The 20,864-nt window shown below is 41.2% G+C and overlaps 1 protein-coding gene across 1 annotated transcript in view; it reads left to right on the top strand.

The window, feature by feature from the left end:
- The window catches only part of RIMS1 (regulating synaptic membrane exocytosis 1), a 285,605-nt gene that overhangs the window by 95,283 nt on the left and 169,458 nt on the right, over positions 1-20,864 (top strand). Inside the window, exons 4-5 of the mRNA XM_018566132.1 lie at positions 4,787-5,130; positions 7,875-8,731. Coding sequence (XP_018421634.1) covers positions 4,787-5,130; positions 7,875-8,731 — 1,201 coding nt within the window. The remainder of the gene's footprint in view (positions 1-4,786; positions 5,131-7,874; positions 8,732-20,864) is intronic.

Below are 20,864 nucleotides of genomic sequence, written 5' to 3'. Positions count from 1 at the left end.
GAGGGGTATTTACAGTAAAGGAGAACAGTGGGTATGATGGTGGACAGTATTGCTGGAGAGGAGTGTGGAGGCTAGGACATTGGGCAGCATCTGCAGTAATGGAGTCCTGAGGTATGGCAGGGGGCAGTGTGTGCGAGAAAGAATTGTGGAAGGTATGTCAGTAGGCATTATGACAGGAGAAGAGTATCAGGTTATTAACAGGGAATGTGTTATGGAATCCAAGAACAGTGGAAGTAGTGCTGGGGATGTGGTGGATAGTCCAGGGCTTTGTTGCCACAGATTGTTTTAAACAGGAAATGGGGAAGTGTAGCCAATATTGCCACTGGACCATTTGAGTGGAGATTAGACTGATATTTGGCATGGTGCAGTCAATAAATGTGAGGGGTTATTGCACATGCTCTGGAGACTGGGTGCTGAGCAGTTGATGCACATCTACTAGGCAAGGAGAGTGATGTTACACCCTAGTAGTGGAAGTGTGTGACTACAAGCTTCTCTGTAACTGAAATTGGAGAGTGTGTGCTGAAGTAGGGATAGTGGGAATAGGGGTAGTGCTGGGAGAAGGATGCAGGGGAAAAACCCAAGGTGTGTGTGCTGGAGGTAGAAACTTATTAGGGAAAGACCAGTTTGTGTGCTGGAGGAGGGATACAGGGGAAAGACAAATGTGTGGGCTGGTGTAGGGATACAGGGAAAGACCAATATACAGTATGTGTGTGCTGGAGCCTAATGCAGCCACCACATCCAAGGATTGGTAAGCTGCAATATAAATAACCTTTGCTTTTAGGTTTATATACTGTACACTTTAAATAATGGATCTGTCAAGTTTTAGATTTTAAAAAATATTGTTTTTAAATAGATTTAATACAATGTTATACTGTTGCAATTCTTAATGAAAAAAGTAACTAAAGTATTTCTAGGAATGCCTGTAATCAGTATTCTTGTGCTGACTTAGACATCTGCAGTTTATAGCAGGATTAAAATAACATGTATTTTTAGAATAAATGTGACCTAGATGCACAACATGGATGCTTTACACAGTGTATATAGATATACATGTCCATTAAATACATAAAGAAGTGGGTTTTGCACTAAGATGTCCTACATTCTAAGAAGACAGTTTGTACTTTGTTTTGTGCATAGGGAGTGCTGATTAATAAAACTACCCATAATACCCTGTTCTACATACATACATGGCAAGTGTTCATGATGTCAACCAACCTACCGGTTATACTACAGACTAGGAATAAGCTGAATTACTATGTATTGTTGCTGTCACACACAATGTTGTAAATAATGTCAACATTGTGCCCTTCTTCCTTATGTCATACATTCCTTGGGACTATGTATTGAATGTTGGTGTGGAGAGAGAAGCAGTGACATTATCTGTATGAAAAGTCTTAAACTTAAGCTGCAAAATAACTTTGTGTCAGGAGTTTAATTTTAGGGGTTGTGTACATGGATATGATACTCGGAAGAATTAGTTTAGGTACTTCAATGTAGATCAAAGCCTAACCGCTAAATTCTCATGTAAGCTTTATCATGTGGATACACCTTCTAAAATTGTTTCAAATGCTTTTAAATATGCAGCTTTCATTAAATTTATCCCTGATGATTCTACTATGAAGGCCCTTGTACTGGCATTTCCTGTTATGCAGTGACAACTGTCTACCAGTTGTTTTCCTGTGTTGTCACCCTGCTAAAAATGCCAATCTGGTTGAGACTACAAGTGACCATGCCGACACACATTGCACAGGCATTGGCCACTGTGGTTAGGAAGCTGGTACAGAGAAATGTACTCTACTCCTCTATTTTCCCCATTCCTTCCCTCTCCCTTCTTCAAGTTAGTAGATGAGCAGCTGCTGGAGATTGTGTTGTCCCTTGTGATCTTGGACAAGAAGGTCAGGGGAACCGAGCTGAGAGAGTTGGAGTGAGCTATTCTAAAACAGGATGACTGTAAGTGATTTGCCAAAAATGTAAAGAAATACTTTGCTGGGCAATGTATATTTGTTTTATCTGGATTCATTATTGAAAAAAAGTTTGAGAGTTCAATACTGCTTAAAGCAGAGGTGTATCTAAACCAAAAAATAAACATCTTCTATATTACAGCTTATTATTCCTTAAATGAGCTACCTGCGGTAGCCCCCCCCTCCCCCCCCATTATTTCCACCTGGTAATCGTGCAAATAACCCACTTTCTGTCCTTGGTGTGGCTACATTAACTCCTCCATTGCTTTTATGGACAAAACCATGGTTACCACCCAGGCTTGACTTAGACTTTTTACCTTTTTGTTCACCTCTATTACATATCGGGCGATCGAATTAGTAGTTTACACAAAGATACGATTGTTTTATGCTTCCAGTTCATATCACTGGAAGTGACAAGTATACTATTTCCAATAAGAGGAACAGAATTCTTCTGTACTTGCTAAACATGTGCTTAGCCTGAAAAATTTAAACAAATGCAGCAACCACAACTTAGCACTGGTACGCTGCAATATATGCAATTTCAGTTCTTGGATTAAGTTATGCTGTAAGTGGGCTGTGACACCAGAGACCATGTATGCGATTAATGTGATTGAATTTACAGTGATGACTTAATCAGCGGCCCATCCTACTGTCTCCCCATCATCAGTAGTTGACCGCGAGCTGTTGGTGATAGCTCGGTCACAGTTTTGGGGTGACAATTGAGCACGCCTGTAGAACAACACAGGCACACGTATAAGTGACAAGTTGGTGTTGAGGCCCACCCCTGTGCTGCAACGTCAAAGGAAGTAAGGATTGCTCCAGATGAATAAAAATTATTTGCCTTCACTGACCATGATCATGTGCAGTTAGTAACGAATTGTAGATGGTTGTGTCAAACCCTTTTCCCTCCTGAGTGTATACTGAGGAGAAAAAAGCGTTCAGCGCCTCGGCCCTCTCCTTGTCGTTTGTGACTAGCTTCCCGCTTTCATCCTTTATTGGGCCTATCTGCTCCTTTCTCACCTTTTTACTGTTAATATATTGGTAAAAAAAAAACTTTAATGCTTATTGCCATGAGTGTTTCTATGAGTATCAATGTTGACAGCTTTGTTTAACTTTATGTTAATTCTAATGCAGCAAGTATATAATTGATTAAAGTAGGCAGCTTGCATTACTCAGAGAAACATCCCTTGCAATTGACAAATTCATTATTGAAACATCGAATCATCTATTATCTCAGATAAGTGGTTAACTTTCAGTTGTACAAAAATGTTCTCCTAGAAAAGACAGATTACTCTCGTGTGTGTATGTATAGACTTTAAACTCTCTATCTTGCACAGTTACTTCCAGTTCTTGTGGTTGTCAGGCCTTGAACGCCATAACTGTAGAATGATATGGATGCTTTACCCAGATATTGGTGAATTTCTATTTTGTTAATTGTAAAAGGAATTACATATGTTTGCTTTATTATTGGTTGCATACCTTTTAGGTGACCGTACACAGAAAGGCAATAAGCTGTGGATTTGACTTAGTACTGTTTGCTTTCAGAGTTAAAGAGTGCCCACCACTTTATCCATTCTGGAGAAAGTGACAGGTTCTCTTAACAGGTCATACAACACCCACCTACTGGTCCTCACCTTCACTGTACTCCCTTGCTGCTCTATTCATCTGTTTTAACCCTTAGATATACTCAATACTTGACCAGGGTTAGGGTGAGTGTTTCTTAATTTTGCCCGTAGACCAAAACAAGCACAAGAGTAGCTCCACTACAAGGATGCATTTTTAAAAATCCTGGAGTTCTTCTTTACGAATAAAGCTCATGCATTGTTCAGTACTGTAGACTTTGGGGGTGATTTACTAACCTAAACACACGCACGCACCAGGTGCGTGTGATTTTCACACAGCAAAACGTATTTATCAACCAAAAAGTCTCTAAAAGCATATTTCCACTAATGCCATATATGGAAAAATCATGCACATGATGCATATATAATGCTGCTTCACAGTTTAGACAAAAATGGTTAGCTCATGCATTTACATTCCTGCATTCATCAACGCAAGCAACACAACATAGAGCTAATTTACACAACATCACCTTGCAATTCATGCAAGGCTTTGCACAACGCACCTGCTGGGTGTGTACACACTACAAAGGTGTTTAGATTCCACCCATAGATCATGCTGGGAGGGAACACACTACAGAGGTGTATACATGTTCGTGGTGTGTTTATAAGGTAGTAAATCAACCCCTTTATGTCAGTGTTTAATAAACCTTTGCCACCAATATTTTGGCTGATCAGTGTTTGAATGAGAACATATTCTTTTATTGGTTAGTCTTACAGGATATTCCTATTACAGGAATGTGGGGTGTTTGTCTGAACCACAGCATTTTTATGGCTGTATAAGAAAAGATGAATTATTTGCTCCACAAAAACTATTGAGAGGATTTTGAGAAACATTAGCTTTTGCTTATATCAACCAGTCATATCCCAGCTATCATTGTTATTGTGTATCTGAGTTTGAAATGACAGATTATGCCTGATTGGGTGATTGTAGTTCCTAGACATTGTGTTAAAATGAGCCTCATAAATAAAAATGGGTCATTTACATGTACATGATTGTTGTGTCATACATGAGACATAACTACATCCGTGCCATTCTTAAAACATAGTGGATATATGCATGCTGTAGCCTAAAATAAAATATAGTGATTGATTTGTAAAATGCTTTTTTCTAATATAGAGAAATGAGGGTACATTCCAGATGTGGAGATTCATATTGCCTATTTTACAGTGTGACTCATATTGTTCTCCCCTTCTTTGAAATAGGTTATGTGGGTTTGCAATCTGTGCCGAAAACAACAAGAAATTCTTACAAAATCAGGTGCATGGTTTTTTGGAAGTGGGACACCGCAGCCAGCAAGCCAAGATGGAACACTAAGTGATACTGGTACTGGTGCTGGCTCTGACGCACCAAGAGAAAAGAAAGCAAGACTTCAAGAGAGATCTAGATCTCAAACTCCTTTAAGTACTGCTGCAACAGCAGGTTCTGAAGACAACTCAGCACCTAGTTTACAATCTGATAGGAGCAAGGGTTCAGAACCATCCCTACCATCTGCAGTTCAAGATCAGAAGACTTCATCAAGGTCGAGAAGTGAACCACCAAGAGACAGGTACAGCATACTTCGGTCCCCCTATTGCCGCCATCTCCACTGCTGCCACATTTGGGTTACCATGCATCTTCCTCAGCCATTGGTTGTCCACTGATGATGTAACTCCTGTACAGGAGTTACAGCCTCCCCGGCATCACGCCCATTCACAGAATCTTAGCGATGCTGTGAATGAGCTGAGAGTGTGCACTGCACAGCGCTGGGGCCTTACAGTGTACACAGAAAATAAAAAATTGCTAGGGGAAAGAGGAAAACCTTTTTGGCAGAATAGAGTTTGCATTTTTTTCCTGTCAAAAATACCTACCCTGTAGAATTATTTTCTGCTTTACAGTTGGTGGGAATGATTTGCTTGGAGGAAACATGACATTTCTCACTCACTTTAGTTCTTATAAAGTTGACTCCCTTCTTTGGAACAGGAAAACCACCAATGCTTGCATGTACACGTTTGGCAGAGAAGACCAACACAGGTCATAATCACTGTTTCTGTTCCTTGCCTTATGGATCAGAGAATGAGGTGATTTCTCTCCATTGGGATGGAGAAAGAGGTTAAGTGTAAATAATGCCATAAGTCCTAGGATAGAAACTTTATGAATATGGAAATCCATTTTGGTAAATAGTGTACCGTATATACTCGAGTATAAGCCGTCCCGAATATAAGCCGAGGTACCTAATTTTACCACAAAAAACTGGGAAAAAGTATTGACTCGAATATAAGCCGAGGGTGGGAAATGAGGCAGCTACTGGTAAATGTACAAAATGAAGATAGATACCAATAAAATTACATGAATATTTATTTAAAAGAAAAACAATAACCTAGCTCTGTAAGTGGAAAAGGGGGTACAGGGCTACATATCATGTACTACGGATCATTTAACCCATTCATATTAGCAGAGGATAATTGTAAATCTATTGTTCAGTGCACTCTATATGTAGTATATAGTACATGTACATATAGAGTGCCTGCAACAATACATTTACAATGATTCTCTGCTAACATGAATGGGTTAAATGATCCATAGTACAGGGCTACATACAGATCATTTAATCCATTCATGTTAGTATAATTGTAAATGTATTGTCTGCACTGTATTAGCAGTATATACTCTATATGGTCCTAATTTAGCTGACTTAGAGGTGCCTGCCCGATAATTACAACCCCACCTGGAGCTCCTCTCGCCTGACCAGCACGCCGCTGACTCATCCCTGCTCCCCTGCTCCTGACTGGCCGCTGCAGGGTTTTTTTTGTTGAAAAGTGCCCCCCTCGGCTTATACTCGACTCAGCGTCGCGGCGCTCGGCGAGGTAAGTAAGAAGAAACCTGACCAGCTTGAGGCGCCGATTTGGGTATAAGCCGAGGGGGGCACTTTTCAGCAAAAAAAATGGGCTGAAAAACTCGGCTTATACTCGAGTATATACGGTAATTAAATACAGCATATGTCTGTACATTTTGAATGCACTATTACTGATTATTTGGATAATTTAACTCATCAGAAAAATAGGGCATGTTATGATCCATTTGCAGTTTTAGTAAGGTCCTGTGCAAACTGGTAAGGATGGTGTGGATCTATTAGCCTCTGGTGCTGAATAACAGCTACTGGTACAAGAAATATTGTGCAGGCAGAGGGAAACCGTTTCTACTAAGTATCAATGAAACAACCAGGCACCTTATGATGAGGTGGTTCCTTTTAGCCCACCAAGGTAAGTAGTTGTTACATTATGTTGGTCCATATCACTCAATAGGAACCATGGTTTACATACAATGCACTGATGATGGCCACCTTGTCTAAAAAAGCTGTATGTGGTTTGGAATAAAACGGACTATAATATTAGGCCGTATCTGTACTATAACCCAGCACGTCTGAATGTATATTTGTCCATAAAGGAATTAATTGGTTGGTTCTGGCAAACCCTAAAATGATGAATAAACCCCTTATTTTTGGATCTTTGATGGTAGAGAGATGAGCAAAACTTTCTGTTTAAGAAGCCTTTACTGTGTTTTGTACTAAGCAACAGGAAATGCTAGAGGGTAATGTCCTATCATCAGTAAAGAAAGGGAAGCTGACAATGAAGCAAAACCTGTGTTAACTTTATCCATGAATGACTTCAAGAAGCAAAGATTAAGGCTTTTTCATGTCTTTTGACTATGCCCTACATAGTCCCTATAGCTGCATCTTTTTGAAAATGTTTGTGGGAATCTCAAGCACTATAATACATACAACACACTAAGAATATTCCTGAACTAGCAGCTTTTTGGGAGTGAACACTCTAAAACAAAAATAGAACAACTATTAGCTGGCTACAGAAAAATACAAATGTCTTTGAATTAAATGTTCGTAATTACTGACTAAAAATGTGATCAAACGTTTGCACTTGTCACATTTTTTTATGGTTTTTTTTTTCCAGTTCCTTACATTCAGAAAATAGCATTTGTGCATTGACATTTGCAGAAACATTTCATGCTAAAATGTGAATAGGGTATGCTAAATTCCTTTCACTTAGAAAGATAACAAAATAGTAATCTTGACCAGATTTCCCAAACGTTTGCATGACTGTAAGTCTAGACATAGTAGAACTAATGTACTAAAGATGAACAAGTGTGACCAATTCTACAACATTCTGTATTAGGTAAAATATAGTCAGTGATGTAAGAAGCTTTGGAAATTTTGCTCACAATAACTATTTGAGTTATGTGATGGAGGAAAAATGATTTATGCTTTTTTTTTTAAATTGTTGATTCACTACTTTCTAGGAAGAAGACTGTAGCAGTTTCAGAACAGAATGGAAAAATCTTAAAAGGGGAACGCAAGAGAGTCCAGAAGCTAAATCAACAAGGTCAGGCATATCCTGATGAACATAAAGAAAGGAGAGAGACTAGAAAATTGGGGAAAGGGAGATCCCAGGACATTCCAGAAAAACTAGAAGAAGGAGCAAACCTAGAGGATGATCAACAAAGACTGGATGATGAGTATCTAACTCGGTATAGGAGTGACCCTAACTTAGCTAGATATCCTGTAAAACCACAGCCAGAAGAGCAACAAATGCGTATACATGCCAAGGTTTCAAAGGCACGGCATGAGAGGAGACACAGTGATGCTTCCCTACCCCATGCAGAACTGGAAGAAGCAAATGTTCTTGAGAACAAACTAGGGAAAAACTCACAAGTACCAGGAAACCAGGATAAAAGAACAATTTTGGAAAGTCAACAGTCATATTCAATTGATAGAAATGGTGATGGACCTATTTCTAAATCCAAACAAGTGTCCAACCACAGCCCTCCAAGTCCCAGACACAGTCCTGTACCCCCAGAGCATGTGGAATCCAAAAACCATGATTCCTTTAAAAAACAAAGCCGGTTAGATCCCAGCTCAGCTCTTTTAATGAGAAAAGCAAACCGTGAAAAAATGGAGACAATGTCAAGGAATGATTCACTTAGTTCAGATCAGTCTGAATCTGTAAGGCCATCCCCACCAAAGCCCCATCGATCTAAGAGAGGTGGAAAGAGGAGACAGATGTCCGTGAGTAGCTCAGAAGAAGAAGGGGCGTCAACACCTGAATATACCAGCTGTGAAGATGTGGAAATAGAAAGTGAAAGTGTCAGTGAAAAAGGTAAGAGAATTGTGTGATATTTTAAAATATATTTTGTCATTTATCTTGCTCTGGGAAAAAATGGTAAATGGATAGACTAATGCCCACATATCAACAGCTAAAATAAAGCTTTCATTCATCTGACTACAGCTATGTACTGAGCACTGATATTCTTGCCAGAGGCTGCTGGTTCCCATAGCTTTTGCTATTATTCATACACACAGTTCATATAATTTTAAGTGTATCAAATACTGGTATAGCCAGGAGACAAGAAAAGCCTCAATGCGACAAACTTTGCAAAGTATTGCTTCTTCAGAAGTCTTAGGTAAGTAATATTGCATAACAAAACAAAGTTGTTAAAACAAGAGCAATATAAGCACATCAAGTATATTATTATTATTGCATAGTATTTATATAGCGCCAACAGTTTGCACAGCGCTTTACAATATAAGGAAGACATTACAATCACAATTCAAGACAAGATGGTAAGGAGGGCCCTGCCCCTGGGGCTTGCAATCTAAAAGAGGAGGGGGAAATGATACATGAGGAGGTATCTGTGTGGGGATGAATTATTTGAGAATGTGATGGTTCAGTGGTTAGGTTGAGGTGGGATAGGCTTCCCTGAAGAGATGAGTCTTTAGGGAACGCCTAAAGGCAGTCAAGGTGGGAATAATGTGAATAATGTGGAACCTCGCGCCACTACTCCAATCAGGTTAAGCAGCAGCTGAAATCTGTGTGGTCAGATATATAGTATAAAATTAATAATAAAAGCCGCGCTGTGTGAATGAATCTACAAAAGTGTCAGATATAGTAGATACTGGCCGTGAAATAATGTGATACAATGTGTAAAAAGTGCGACTCAAAGAAGAAACGCATGTGTATAACATGCACCTCAGTGTAAATACATTGCTACAAAATATCCATAATGAAAAATCAAATACAATAGATGTTAACTGTGAAATAATGTGATGCAATGTGAAAAGAATAACAAGTAGAAAAAACGCATGTGTATAACATGCACATCAGTGAAAATAATAAATGGTTAAAAAATTTCCATGATCCTGGATCTTCAAGAGTCCATTAAGAAAATAGAAGATAAAACATTGGATGTAACCAACATAAGAATGTAATCTCAGTCTCCTGTGACCATCAACAGAGAAATCTCCTGGAATGCACCTCACCTTTAGCAGAGACCCACCAGGGTCTGTATGCGCTGTTCCTCTAATTCAAACCAGGTAGAGGAAGCACCTGATGCCGAACACCTCCCAGTGATTTCCTCCTCTTAAGGTGGCCATACACTTTACAACCATCGCAAGACCTTAGTCTTGCGATGGTTGTAAAGTAATTAAAAAAACGTATGATCTGCCCATCTTGGACAGGCAGATCGTACTTTCGATCATCGCAAGCCCGCCACCCTGAGGGGCAGGCTTCCGAACACCGCAATGCTGAACGGGCAGTGTGCGCGTGCGCACACCGGCCCGTTCGGCATTTGTCTCCCGAGCACGGTTCAAACCAGCCGAAAATCGTACGATTCTCGGCTGGTTTTCTAACATGCTCCTTAGACAAAAGACGTGCGACCGTACAGTAAAAACGGTCGCACGTCTTCCATACACTTTGCGATTATCGTACGATCGCGGGATTTCCCGCGATTATCGTGCGATAATCGCACAGTGTATGGGCACCTTAAGGTACAGACTCTCTTGCAGTCTCAGGAGTTGAAAGCAGTCAATTCATCCAAATGGCCCATGCATCAGATAAAAGATGGAAACTCGTAGTGCAGATGGTTTAAAAAATATACTAAACTTTATTAAAAAAGGATACTATTCACATATCATAGATAAAAATAAGGTTTTTAGTAAGCAGCCACAGACACTGTGTGCAGTCGCTCAGCTCCTATACTCCACCCTACGTACGTTACGTCAAGAGACGTGGCTTCATCAGGGGTGACCTGATGAAGTCACGCCCCTTGACATAAGGTCTCTATCTCACATGCATACTTAGGAAGGCCAATTTCAGACCGGAGCCAATTAACCTTCCAGCATGTCTTTGGAGTATGGGAGGAAACCGGAGTACCTGGAGGAAACCCACGCACGCACAGTGAGAACATGTAAACTCTGTGCAGACAGTGACCTGGCTGGGAATCGAACCAGAGACCCCCCAGTGCTGCAAGGCAGAAGCGTCAGCCGCTATGCCACTGCTATGATTTGCCATAAATGCTGTAGGCGTATATTATTATTAATTATATTTAAGTGTCATTTCTAGTAACATAAAACTAGAATAAATTAGCCAATGTAGCTAATGCTCTAATATTTCTTATACTGATTGAAATTTGAAGTGCACCTGTGCTCTGACAATGCGTGTCAAAGCATTTAGATATTCTGAACAAGCAATCAAAGCACTTTAAAACAAGCCATACCTGGGCTCTTTATCTTAAGGAAAATTCATCTTTAAATATCATATGGGAGGCACTGAAATCACCCATCCACTCAGCTTATTTTCTATGGAGAGCACAATCTTGGCAGCCTGCCAGCGCTCTATGGGGGGAAAAAAAACAACAGGCGCTTGTAAGCCGTTAGAACATGTCTGAAATCTGATTTCAGACTCTCTCTTTAAAGTGGACCTTGCACCATAAAAGAAATGTAGAAAATGAAAGGCATAGCTCATTTTTTTGTTAAAACATTAATAAATGCACCCACATTGATTAAAAATAGTGCGTGGGAGCCTGCAAAGTGTTGCCGGTGCTATCAGAATCAAGCAAATCAATAGACTTCAATGAGAGTGCCTGGAAAATCGTGCGTAATCCACATTACGTTTTATTGCCTAGTAATTAGCTTTACATTGGCTAAAAATCAAATAGAAATGCTCAAGCCTAAAATTCATGCAAAAAGGCCTGTATTATGGCTCCAATATATGCCCGAAAAATCTCTCAGATGGTCAGCTGAAGTGTTAATAGGGCCTTACATAGACATTGCCTGTTTGCTTCATTCAGACTTTGAGGTTTTCTTCACTACTATTGACCACTAGAGGTCACTCAAATACAACTCTATTTTCCCTCTGCTGAAAATACAAATGCTGATACAAATGAACACATAGAAATCTGAATTAAACCTTGAATCTGAATTAAATGTGAATTATATGACCACCAGGTTTTCTATGCAGATATTTAAGCAGCAGAATAAACGGTTTCTTTTAGCTGATTGGCAAGCATGTAGAATTTGAAAATAAAGATTATTTAATCAAACCTCAAAGTGTAGGCCCAGGCAAAACTTTTAAAGTTATCTTTGAATAGAGCGGGGAAGATTCAGAGCACCTTTATGGTTACTATTGCCTTTGTTAGCTCCATTACAGAGATTGTGCCTGTTCTGACCCAAAAGTTTTTAGATAGATAGATAGATATATCTGTATATATTGTGGCAGTGTAAGCCAATGCCACGGTGGAGGATGGCGACCTTGGCACCCAGGACTCTCAGCCAAAGGGGCTGAGAGGGTCCAGAAAGTAAAGCAGGTTATAAGGAAGAACCTGACTTTTCAGGTTATTCCAGGTATATATCAGTGTGTGTATATTAGGGATGCACCGAAATGGAATTTTGAGACCGAAACTGAAAATAAAAAATTTGTCAGGCCGAAGCCGAAAATTACTTTTTTTTTTTTTCTTTGTTTTTACTTTACTATCTTGGGCTCTATGGAACCCTATTAGGGCTCTAATAGACCCCTATTATTTTCCTTTTAAAATAGAAAAAAGATTGAAGACAGAGTCCTCAATCTCTTTTTCTACAGCACCAGTTATAAATGAACAGGAAGCCTCTATACTGAGTGTTCCTGTTCATTCATACATTGTGGATATAGTGTCCTTACGAGGTGTAATTTTCTTTCTCTGCAGTGTTTCAGTCGTTTACAATCGGACAGTATGATAAATGTAGGGAGAGATGCATTAATGATGCACACCGAATAACCCCAAGTTTTAACAAACTCTTAAAAACAAAACACTTTATTGAGGAGCGCAACTACCTGAAATCACTTTGGTGAACACATGGGCTGAACACTGCTTGTACAGTAATGTTGGGACATGTATATGTCAAATACGAGGTGTAGAACACCAACCTATAACTGGCCCTATAGGATAGAAAAGATGTTAACTTACAGTTAGGATGTGGGAAAATGTGCCCAAAAATCTCTCCCGGGGTTCGCTTCAGGATCTGTTGGTCGGGGTCCTTCTAGCTGGCAGGTGAGAGGTGAATGGCTGGAGAAGAGCTTGGCTAAATGGCTTGTTCCCTCCAATTGTCAATCCAATTGTCAATTTTCGGCTGGTCTAAAGCAAGTATGCGATGGTGAGGCAGCCCACGTGCCCTCCTTGACAAAGAGGAATTTCTTCGAAACGCGTAGCCATCCACCCACCGTGAACTTCTACCCCCCGTTCAGTCCTTCACGACTTTCGCTGACTACGAGATTACCGCACACCTCGAGACAGCAGCCCGACTGCACCGCTAATACACACGGGACCTGGCGCCTCAGTGCTGTCCGCGGCACCTCGCTCTCCCCCTTACACTCTCCCCATCCCAGCCGTTGCGGCCCGGCCTGGCCAGCCGAGTACGTGGGCTGCCTCACCATCGCATACTTGCTTTAGACCAGCCGAAAATTGACAATTGGAGGGAACAAGCCATTTAGCCAAGCTCTTCTCCAGCCATTCACCTCTCACCTGCCAGCTAGAAGGACCCCGACCAACAGATCCTGAAGCGAACCCCGGGAGAGATTTTTGGGCACATTTTCCCACATCCTAACTGTAAGTTAACATCTTTTCTATCCTTTTAGGGCCAGTTATAGGTTGGTGTTCTACACTCGTATTTGACATATACATGTCCCAACATTACTATACAAGCAGTGTTCAGCCCATGTGTTCACCAAAGTGATTTCAGGTAGTTGCGCTCCTCAATAAAGTGTTTTGTTTTTGGGTTGTTACACAGGGTCCCTCCCCCTGTTGTGAGGAGCTTCGCACACCACCAGTAGTCAACCTTCAGAGTTGTGTCTGCTCTACAGGAGTGCGCTCTAAATATTGTATTTTTCATTGTAACAAACTCTTGATGAGGATAGGTGTAATTGTGAGCATTACATGCATCTCCAGTGCCCTGAGATCTTCTTCTGTAAACTTTGATGCCCAAAACACTTTTGCTCTCTGCGCATTACTGTACAGGCTGTTAGAGTTAGCTGTCAGCCCCATGGAAGTTTTGGGCTACTTTGTTGAAGGAAGCCTCTAATCAGGAGGGTCTTCCCATTGCTGATTTTCATCATTCACGGGTGTAAATTGGGTACTGGTGCTTTAAACAGTTTTGCTGCATTTACATGGAAGTAGAAGTAACCCCTAGCATATACATTCCACTGATTGAGAGCCATTAATCCCAACTTTGATAAAGTACTATTTTTACAGCACTGATTTCTTTTGATTTTTGTGTAATACACACAGACATACACTTTATCAGTAGGACCATTATAGTTTTCTTAGAAGACAAACATCTTTATTTTAAATCTGGCTAACATTAGGGTAGTATATGAAATATATTTAATTTACTTGTATATGTTATACAGACACTTTTAAGGTTAACTGTTAAATTTGTGCACAGGAATTATTATCATGATACTTGGACTCTTGTAACATACTGTGCCTACAGATGGCCAGAAAATATGTTAGCTCTTTTTAGAAAGTATAGTTTAGAGCAGTTTTTTGCTTATTAAAGTGCATATGTATTTATAATGTATCGGATCTAGTATCCAGAGGTTAGTATGTAACCCAGTGCAGAGGTCAGCGTTCAGTATGTAACGCAGTGCAGAGGTCAATGGTCAGCATGTTATGCAGTGCAGAGGTTAGTATGTAACGCAGTGCAGAGGTTAGTATGTAACACAGTGCAGAGGTTAGTATGTAACGCAATGCAGCGGTCAGTATATAACACAGTGCAGAGGTTAGTATGTAACGCAGTGCAGAGGTTAGTATGTAACCCAGTGCAGAGGTCAGCACATAACGCAGTGCAGAGGTAAGCAAATAATGCAGCGCAGAGGTCAGCATGTAACGCAGTGCAGCGGTCAGTACGTAGTGCAGAGGTAAGTATGCAACGCAGTGCAGCGGTCAGTATGTAACACAGTGCAGAGGTCACTATGTAATGCAGTGCATCAGTCGGCATGTAACGCAGTGCAGCGGTCAGTAATGCAGCGCATCAGTCAGCATGTAACTCTGTGCATTAGTCAGAATGTAACGCAGTGCAGAGGTCAGTATGTAACACAGTGCAGAGGTCAGCCGTCAGTAACGCAGTGCAGCAGTCCGCATGTAACGCAATGAGGCGGTTGGTGTATAACGCAGTGCAGCGGTCAGAATGTAACACAGTGCAGATGTCACCATGTAATGCAGTGCATCAGTCAGCATGTAATGCAGTGCAGCGGTCAGTATGTAACACAGTGCAGCGGTCAGTATGTAACACAGTGCAGAGGTCACTATGTAATGCAGTGCATCAGTCAGCATGTAACGCAGTGCATTAGTCAGCATGTAACGCAGTGCAGCGGTCAGTATGTAACGCAGTGCAGCAGTCCGCATGTAACGCAGTGCAGAGGTCAGCGGTCAGTAACACATTGCAGCAGTCAGCATGTAACGCAGTGCAGCAGTCGGCATGTAATGCAGTGCAGCAGCCAGTAACGCAGTGCAGAAGTCAGAATGTAACGCAGTGCAGCAGTCAGCATGTAACGCAGTGCAGCGGTCAGTAACATAGTGCAGCAGTCAGAATTCAACGCAATGTAGCAGTCAGCATGTAACGCAGTACAACGGTCAGTAACATAGTGCTGCAGTCAGCATGTAACACAGTGCAGAGGTCAGCGGTCAGTAACGCAGTGCAGCAGCCAGCATGAAATGCAGTGCAGAGGTCGGTATGTAACGCAGTGCAGCAGTCAGCATGTAACATAGTGCAGCAGTCAGCATATAACGCAGAGGTCAGTAACGCAGTGCAGCAATGAGAATGTAACACAGTGCAGCAGTCAGCATGTAACGCAGCGCAGCAGTCAGTAACGGAGTGCAGAAGTCAGCATGCAATGCAGTGTAGCAGTCAGCATGTAACGCAGTGCAGCAGTCAGCATGTAACGCAGTGCAGCGGTCAGTAACGCAGTGCAGCGGTCAGTAACGCAGCGCAGCAGACAGCATGTAACGCAGTGCAGTGATCAGTAACATAGTACAGCAGTCAGCATTTAACACAGTGCAGCAGTCAGCATGTAATGCAATGCAGCGGTCAGTAACGGAGTGCAGTAGTCAGCATGTAACGCAGTGCAATGGTCAGTAACTTAGTGCAGCAGACAGCATTTAACACAGTGCAGCAGTCAGAATGTAACGCAGTGCAGCAGTCAGCATGTAACGCAGCGCTCAGTAACGGAGTGCAGCAGTCAGCATGTAATGCAGTGCAGTCAGCATGTAACACAGTGCAGAAGTCAGCATGTAATGCAGTGCAGCGGTCAGTAACGCAGTGCAGCAGTCAGCATGTAACACAGTGCAGTGGTCAGTAACGTAGTGCAGAAGTCAGCATTTAACACAGTGCAGCAGTCAACATGTAATGCAGTGCAGCAGTCAGCATGTAATGCAGGGCAGCTGTGAGCATGTAACACAGTGCATCAGTCATAAACGCAGTCGAGCATGTAACACAGTGCAGCGGTCAGCATGTGACGCCGTGCAGAGGTCAGTAATGCAGTGCAGCAGTCAGCATGTAACGCAGCGCAGAGGTCACACAGAAAGAACAGGGACTTACAGTGACTCTTTTCCTCTCCTGTTTTAGGTGCTGTGCCATCTTGTTTTCCTCTCCTGGGGGGGTCGCCTGCACGTTTGGAGGTGATTCCAGCCACTTCCTGCTGTCCTCCCTTTAGGACCCAGGCAGACAGTGCAGTCTCCCTCCACCCAATAGCAGAAGAAGTGGGCGGACGCAGCTGCCGAGGAGCTCGAGCACTACACGGGCTTATCACAGGCAGCTGAAGAGCCTCTTCTCCTCCTCCTCTGCAGGATCCGAGCGGCCGAGAGGGGATATTGCCGCTGCGCTGGCGGCCGTTTTTACAGGCACCAGAGAGGCCGGGGTGCAATTGCCCCCCTGCCCCCTGGCCTAGTCCGCCCCTGTTGAGAACCAATATAGTTTAGTCAAAAAGTATATTATAAACAGCATAGACTGTACAGTGGAGCTGCAGTGGGTATAGACTGTAGTTTGGTGTATACACTTTAGCAGCATGGGATATATATTACATAGTACAATGTATACAGCTGAACATGATGGAGAATATAATGAACAGCAGATTGAATACAGATGACCACTCGGGTTTATAATGTGTAGCACATTTTTGTAGCAAAGCAGTGTGGAGTATACGACAGTACAGTACATAGTATATAGAGGAAAACAACATAGACTTTCAAAGTTCCGCTCAGTATCTACAGTCATGCATTGCCATGTACTGCATATGTTTCACAGTGCAGATGAGCAGTGTGGAGCAAATAATGTTAAAGTGAACCTTAAACTTTTTTGTTGTAGTTTGGCTAAAGCAGGAAATCGTTAGGATTCCATCACTTTTTTTTTTTTTAATGTCTTTGTGCCACCAGAAGCACGACAGGAAGCATGCAGATCTATCCGAAGCAACATTAGAAGGTTTTTCCTTACTTCCTGCTCTTGTGTCACAATATTTTCAGTATTAGAGACCATAGTCAAAATTGGTCACCAATATAATTAGCATTGGATGGGAAACCAAGTAATTACTCTTGTGGGCCGAAGGAGCGAAATCTAAAGCTGGCCGTACACCTATAGATTTTCGATCGGAAATTTTCGTTGCTGCCATGAACCCTCGTTTGATTCTAGCTCAATAGTCCATCAAGCACAGACCAATGTCGATTTCAATAATCGTTCATTAGCAGTACCAACTCACCCAATCTTGTCGATCGACAGATTTTCGTTTGCGCATGTGCAGTGTTCTTGCCGCAATTTTTTTTCCCCGTACAAAAACGTCACTAATCCATCGATTTTCGTTCAATTCGAAAAAAAGTTTTCCAGCCTCACCCTTCAAGAAAATTTGAGCGGGATTACAGTAAAAAAATCTTTGGTGTCCCATCAACTGTTCGATTATCGTTCAAAAGGCCATTCGTGGAAGATTACCGAACGAAAATCGAAGAGTGTATGGGCACTTTAACAGTGTACAGCTAGCTTTGGATATTGTGGGGAGCAGTAGAGCACAGCCATTGGCTAATACAGCAAATCTAGAGAGCAGAGCCTGCATATGAAAGGGGCAAGTATGACTGTCCCCATGTACGTACTGTATATAAGTACAAATTATACATAGAAACTATAAAAAAAAAAATTAACTCACATTGATCACATTATTCATGTCCAATCAATCGTTTTTTTTTACCTAAAGCTGGCCATAGATTTTGGCATATTCTTCTTGAATCATCTGGAATTAAAGTTGTGGGTGGCCCTCTCAGAGCCACTCAGCTTGACAAAAATCGATTTCAAATTAACTCAGCCGGGTAGAAAATTGTCAGCCGATCTGTGTTTAGGTTTTTACATACCACACAACTTAAGACTTTCATAAAGAGGGACGGCCTGGAGAAGGGATAATGTGGTGGGTACAGCACACCGTTCTGAAAGTGCTTAATATTGGGCATGGTTTAAGAGTTAAACAGAGTCTGAGTCTACTTCCAGTACACACAGCACATGTCTGCTGCAGTCCTGTTCTACTTGGTAACCAGCAACTGTTGGAATGACAGACAATTTGGTCAGAAGTATGTAGCATACAGCATAGCATCAATAATTAATAGAATAGGATAGGATCATGTGACAGAGTGCCCCTTACAAAAAAAAAGCCCTTTCTGGGTTGGTCAGTAGGAGAAAAAAAATGTCTCGCTGTTGGTGGTCAGTTTGGTTTGGCCGAGTATTTGGTTCATGTGTTTCTGTATCGTGGAGAGCATGATTTGTGCTACTGTTTTCTCTGCCCATATCATTTTTGTGTATGTGTGTGTGTGTTCCCTCCATTGGGGGCACAGGAAGTAATTTCAGCTGCTTATTAATACATATAAATGCAAAGTTTAATTACTATCCTTGGACCCCATTGGGTTAAGATATAGTTGTATTACCGGTGCTTTTCAGGACCCATTACCGGTTGCTTCATGTTTTTGTTGGGCCCAAGGTGAATGCCCATACCACTTTGGGTAAATTGTTAAGTATTCCATTAAAAGGCAACCAGGATAATCTGTTAAACAGGAATGATGGCTGCAGCAATGCTATTGATTTTGTTTTTGTAGTTCCTGAGCTTGTGCACAGGTCCTCTCAGGCCACCTTTTATGGGGTGCAAAATGTATTTCATGCCACATTCTACAAATGACCAGCATTTGCATCCCTTTTCACAGGACTGTTAATTCTAAACTCATCAGGCCTGCTGTTGTGGCGGAAACCGAAATCTAGTTAGCATTGCACTGAGTAGCTATTGATTAATGTGGTAATCAATGAGGGCAATCCGCTGCAGAGATTTGTTTTGATGACAGCAGCACACTGTATATGGCAGCTCTGGCCACGATGCTGTGGGATGTTGGACACTGCAGAGGATTTAAACGGAGACACTCAGACCTTAAACGGAGCAGCCGCTGCTGATTTTTATTTAAGCACATCTCTAGATCATTTTGCTACTTGGCGGCTTTGACACTCAGCACGACTATCACCAGCGACATTGTTATCAGCAGTTCTGTTCTTGAGCTCGCTGATGCTTGTGATATGTTCTCAGGGCTTGTCCAGTTTCTGTTCCAGACACTGCACACGGGGACAGGTAACCATTGTGGAACTGCGGATAGGACAGGCTCTGTGTATTAACTGGCAGAATGCTGCAGACTTTCTCAGTTCAGTAGCATGTACTACACGTGTGCATCTCTCTGTGGGTTGTTGCATGCTCTAGTAATATATAATTTGCCTGGCAGATGATAGAATTAGGATTTCAGGTTCTGTGTATCACTTTGTTATTTTAATACATTTGCAAGCTATGTAAACACCATCAAGAGGGCTGAAAAGAAGCAGGGGCATGTCATTCGTTTTAGGCTGTATGTGCATGTTGGGATGGGTTAATTGTTGCTATTACTTATATACTGGAAATGTATGGCAGTCACTTGATGGCATTCGCCGAACTCAAATTCATGCAGATTGTCTGGGTTATTTTTAGCCGCTGTGTTTGGCAGAAGACAGTTGGAGTGTCCTGTGTCCCCTCAGTCATGCTGTGGTTAGTACATTTTAAGAGCCTATTGTAAAGTAATGAGTGTCTATTTCTGCACTATGTGATTAAATGGAGAAGGAAATGGCTTGCCTTGGACAGTGCTCAGAAAGAAGGCCATGGTATAACAGTGCTATTTGCATGAATTTGTCAGTTTCTAGTTTCAAGTTACAGTAAATGAAAATCAATCATGTGAAAGGTCTGCTATAAGGAGTATCATAACACTTAGACAGCTTAATGCTTCTACACTTTGGGTGGGGAATTGTTATAGGATCTTCCGCTCCCTAATGTAAAGCAATATATCTCTAGCAGCACTCACAGGCCATTACAGAAGCCAATGAGCACTTTTAGATCTATGATGAATTTAAAGACCACACATAATTGTTTAATCACTAAGAAAAATGTATTTCTTGTCACTGTGTAATTTGTTTTTCTTAGATGTTTCTAACGCTTTGCCTTAATTATATATGTGCAGTTTGTATTTATTAAATATATATTACCATTTAGGCTAACTGTGTGGTGTGTTATAAGGATACAATTATTGTCTCATCGCTGTTTTTACAATTGTATTGGGTTGATTTAATAAAGGGCAATGTGCATCATGCAAAAACCACAGGGACCAATCAGAATTCATCTTCTAGTGATCTGACTATAGTAAACAGAAGTCTGATTAGTTTTCATTAGTTATGAAAGTATTGTCATGCTTTTTAGTTGGTTGTTACATTTCTACACTGTAACATATTTTTAAAATCATGTTATGTAACTTTCATGCAGTGAGCACGATATAAATATGCTAACCAACCTTAAATAGTATTATTTATAGAAATTACATTTTTAATACCATTTTATAATACACACACACACATATATATATATATATATATATATGTGTGTGTGTGTGTATATA

Source organism: Nanorana parkeri, unplaced genomic scaffold (genome assembly GCF_000935625.1).
Source record: "Nanorana parkeri isolate BGI_ZX_2015 unplaced genomic scaffold, ASM93562v1 scaffold921, whole genome shotgun sequence".
NCBI lineage: Eukaryota > Metazoa > Chordata > Amphibia > Anura > Dicroglossidae > Nanorana > Nanorana parkeri.
This window is presented reverse-complemented; position numbering and strand designations above follow the sequence as displayed.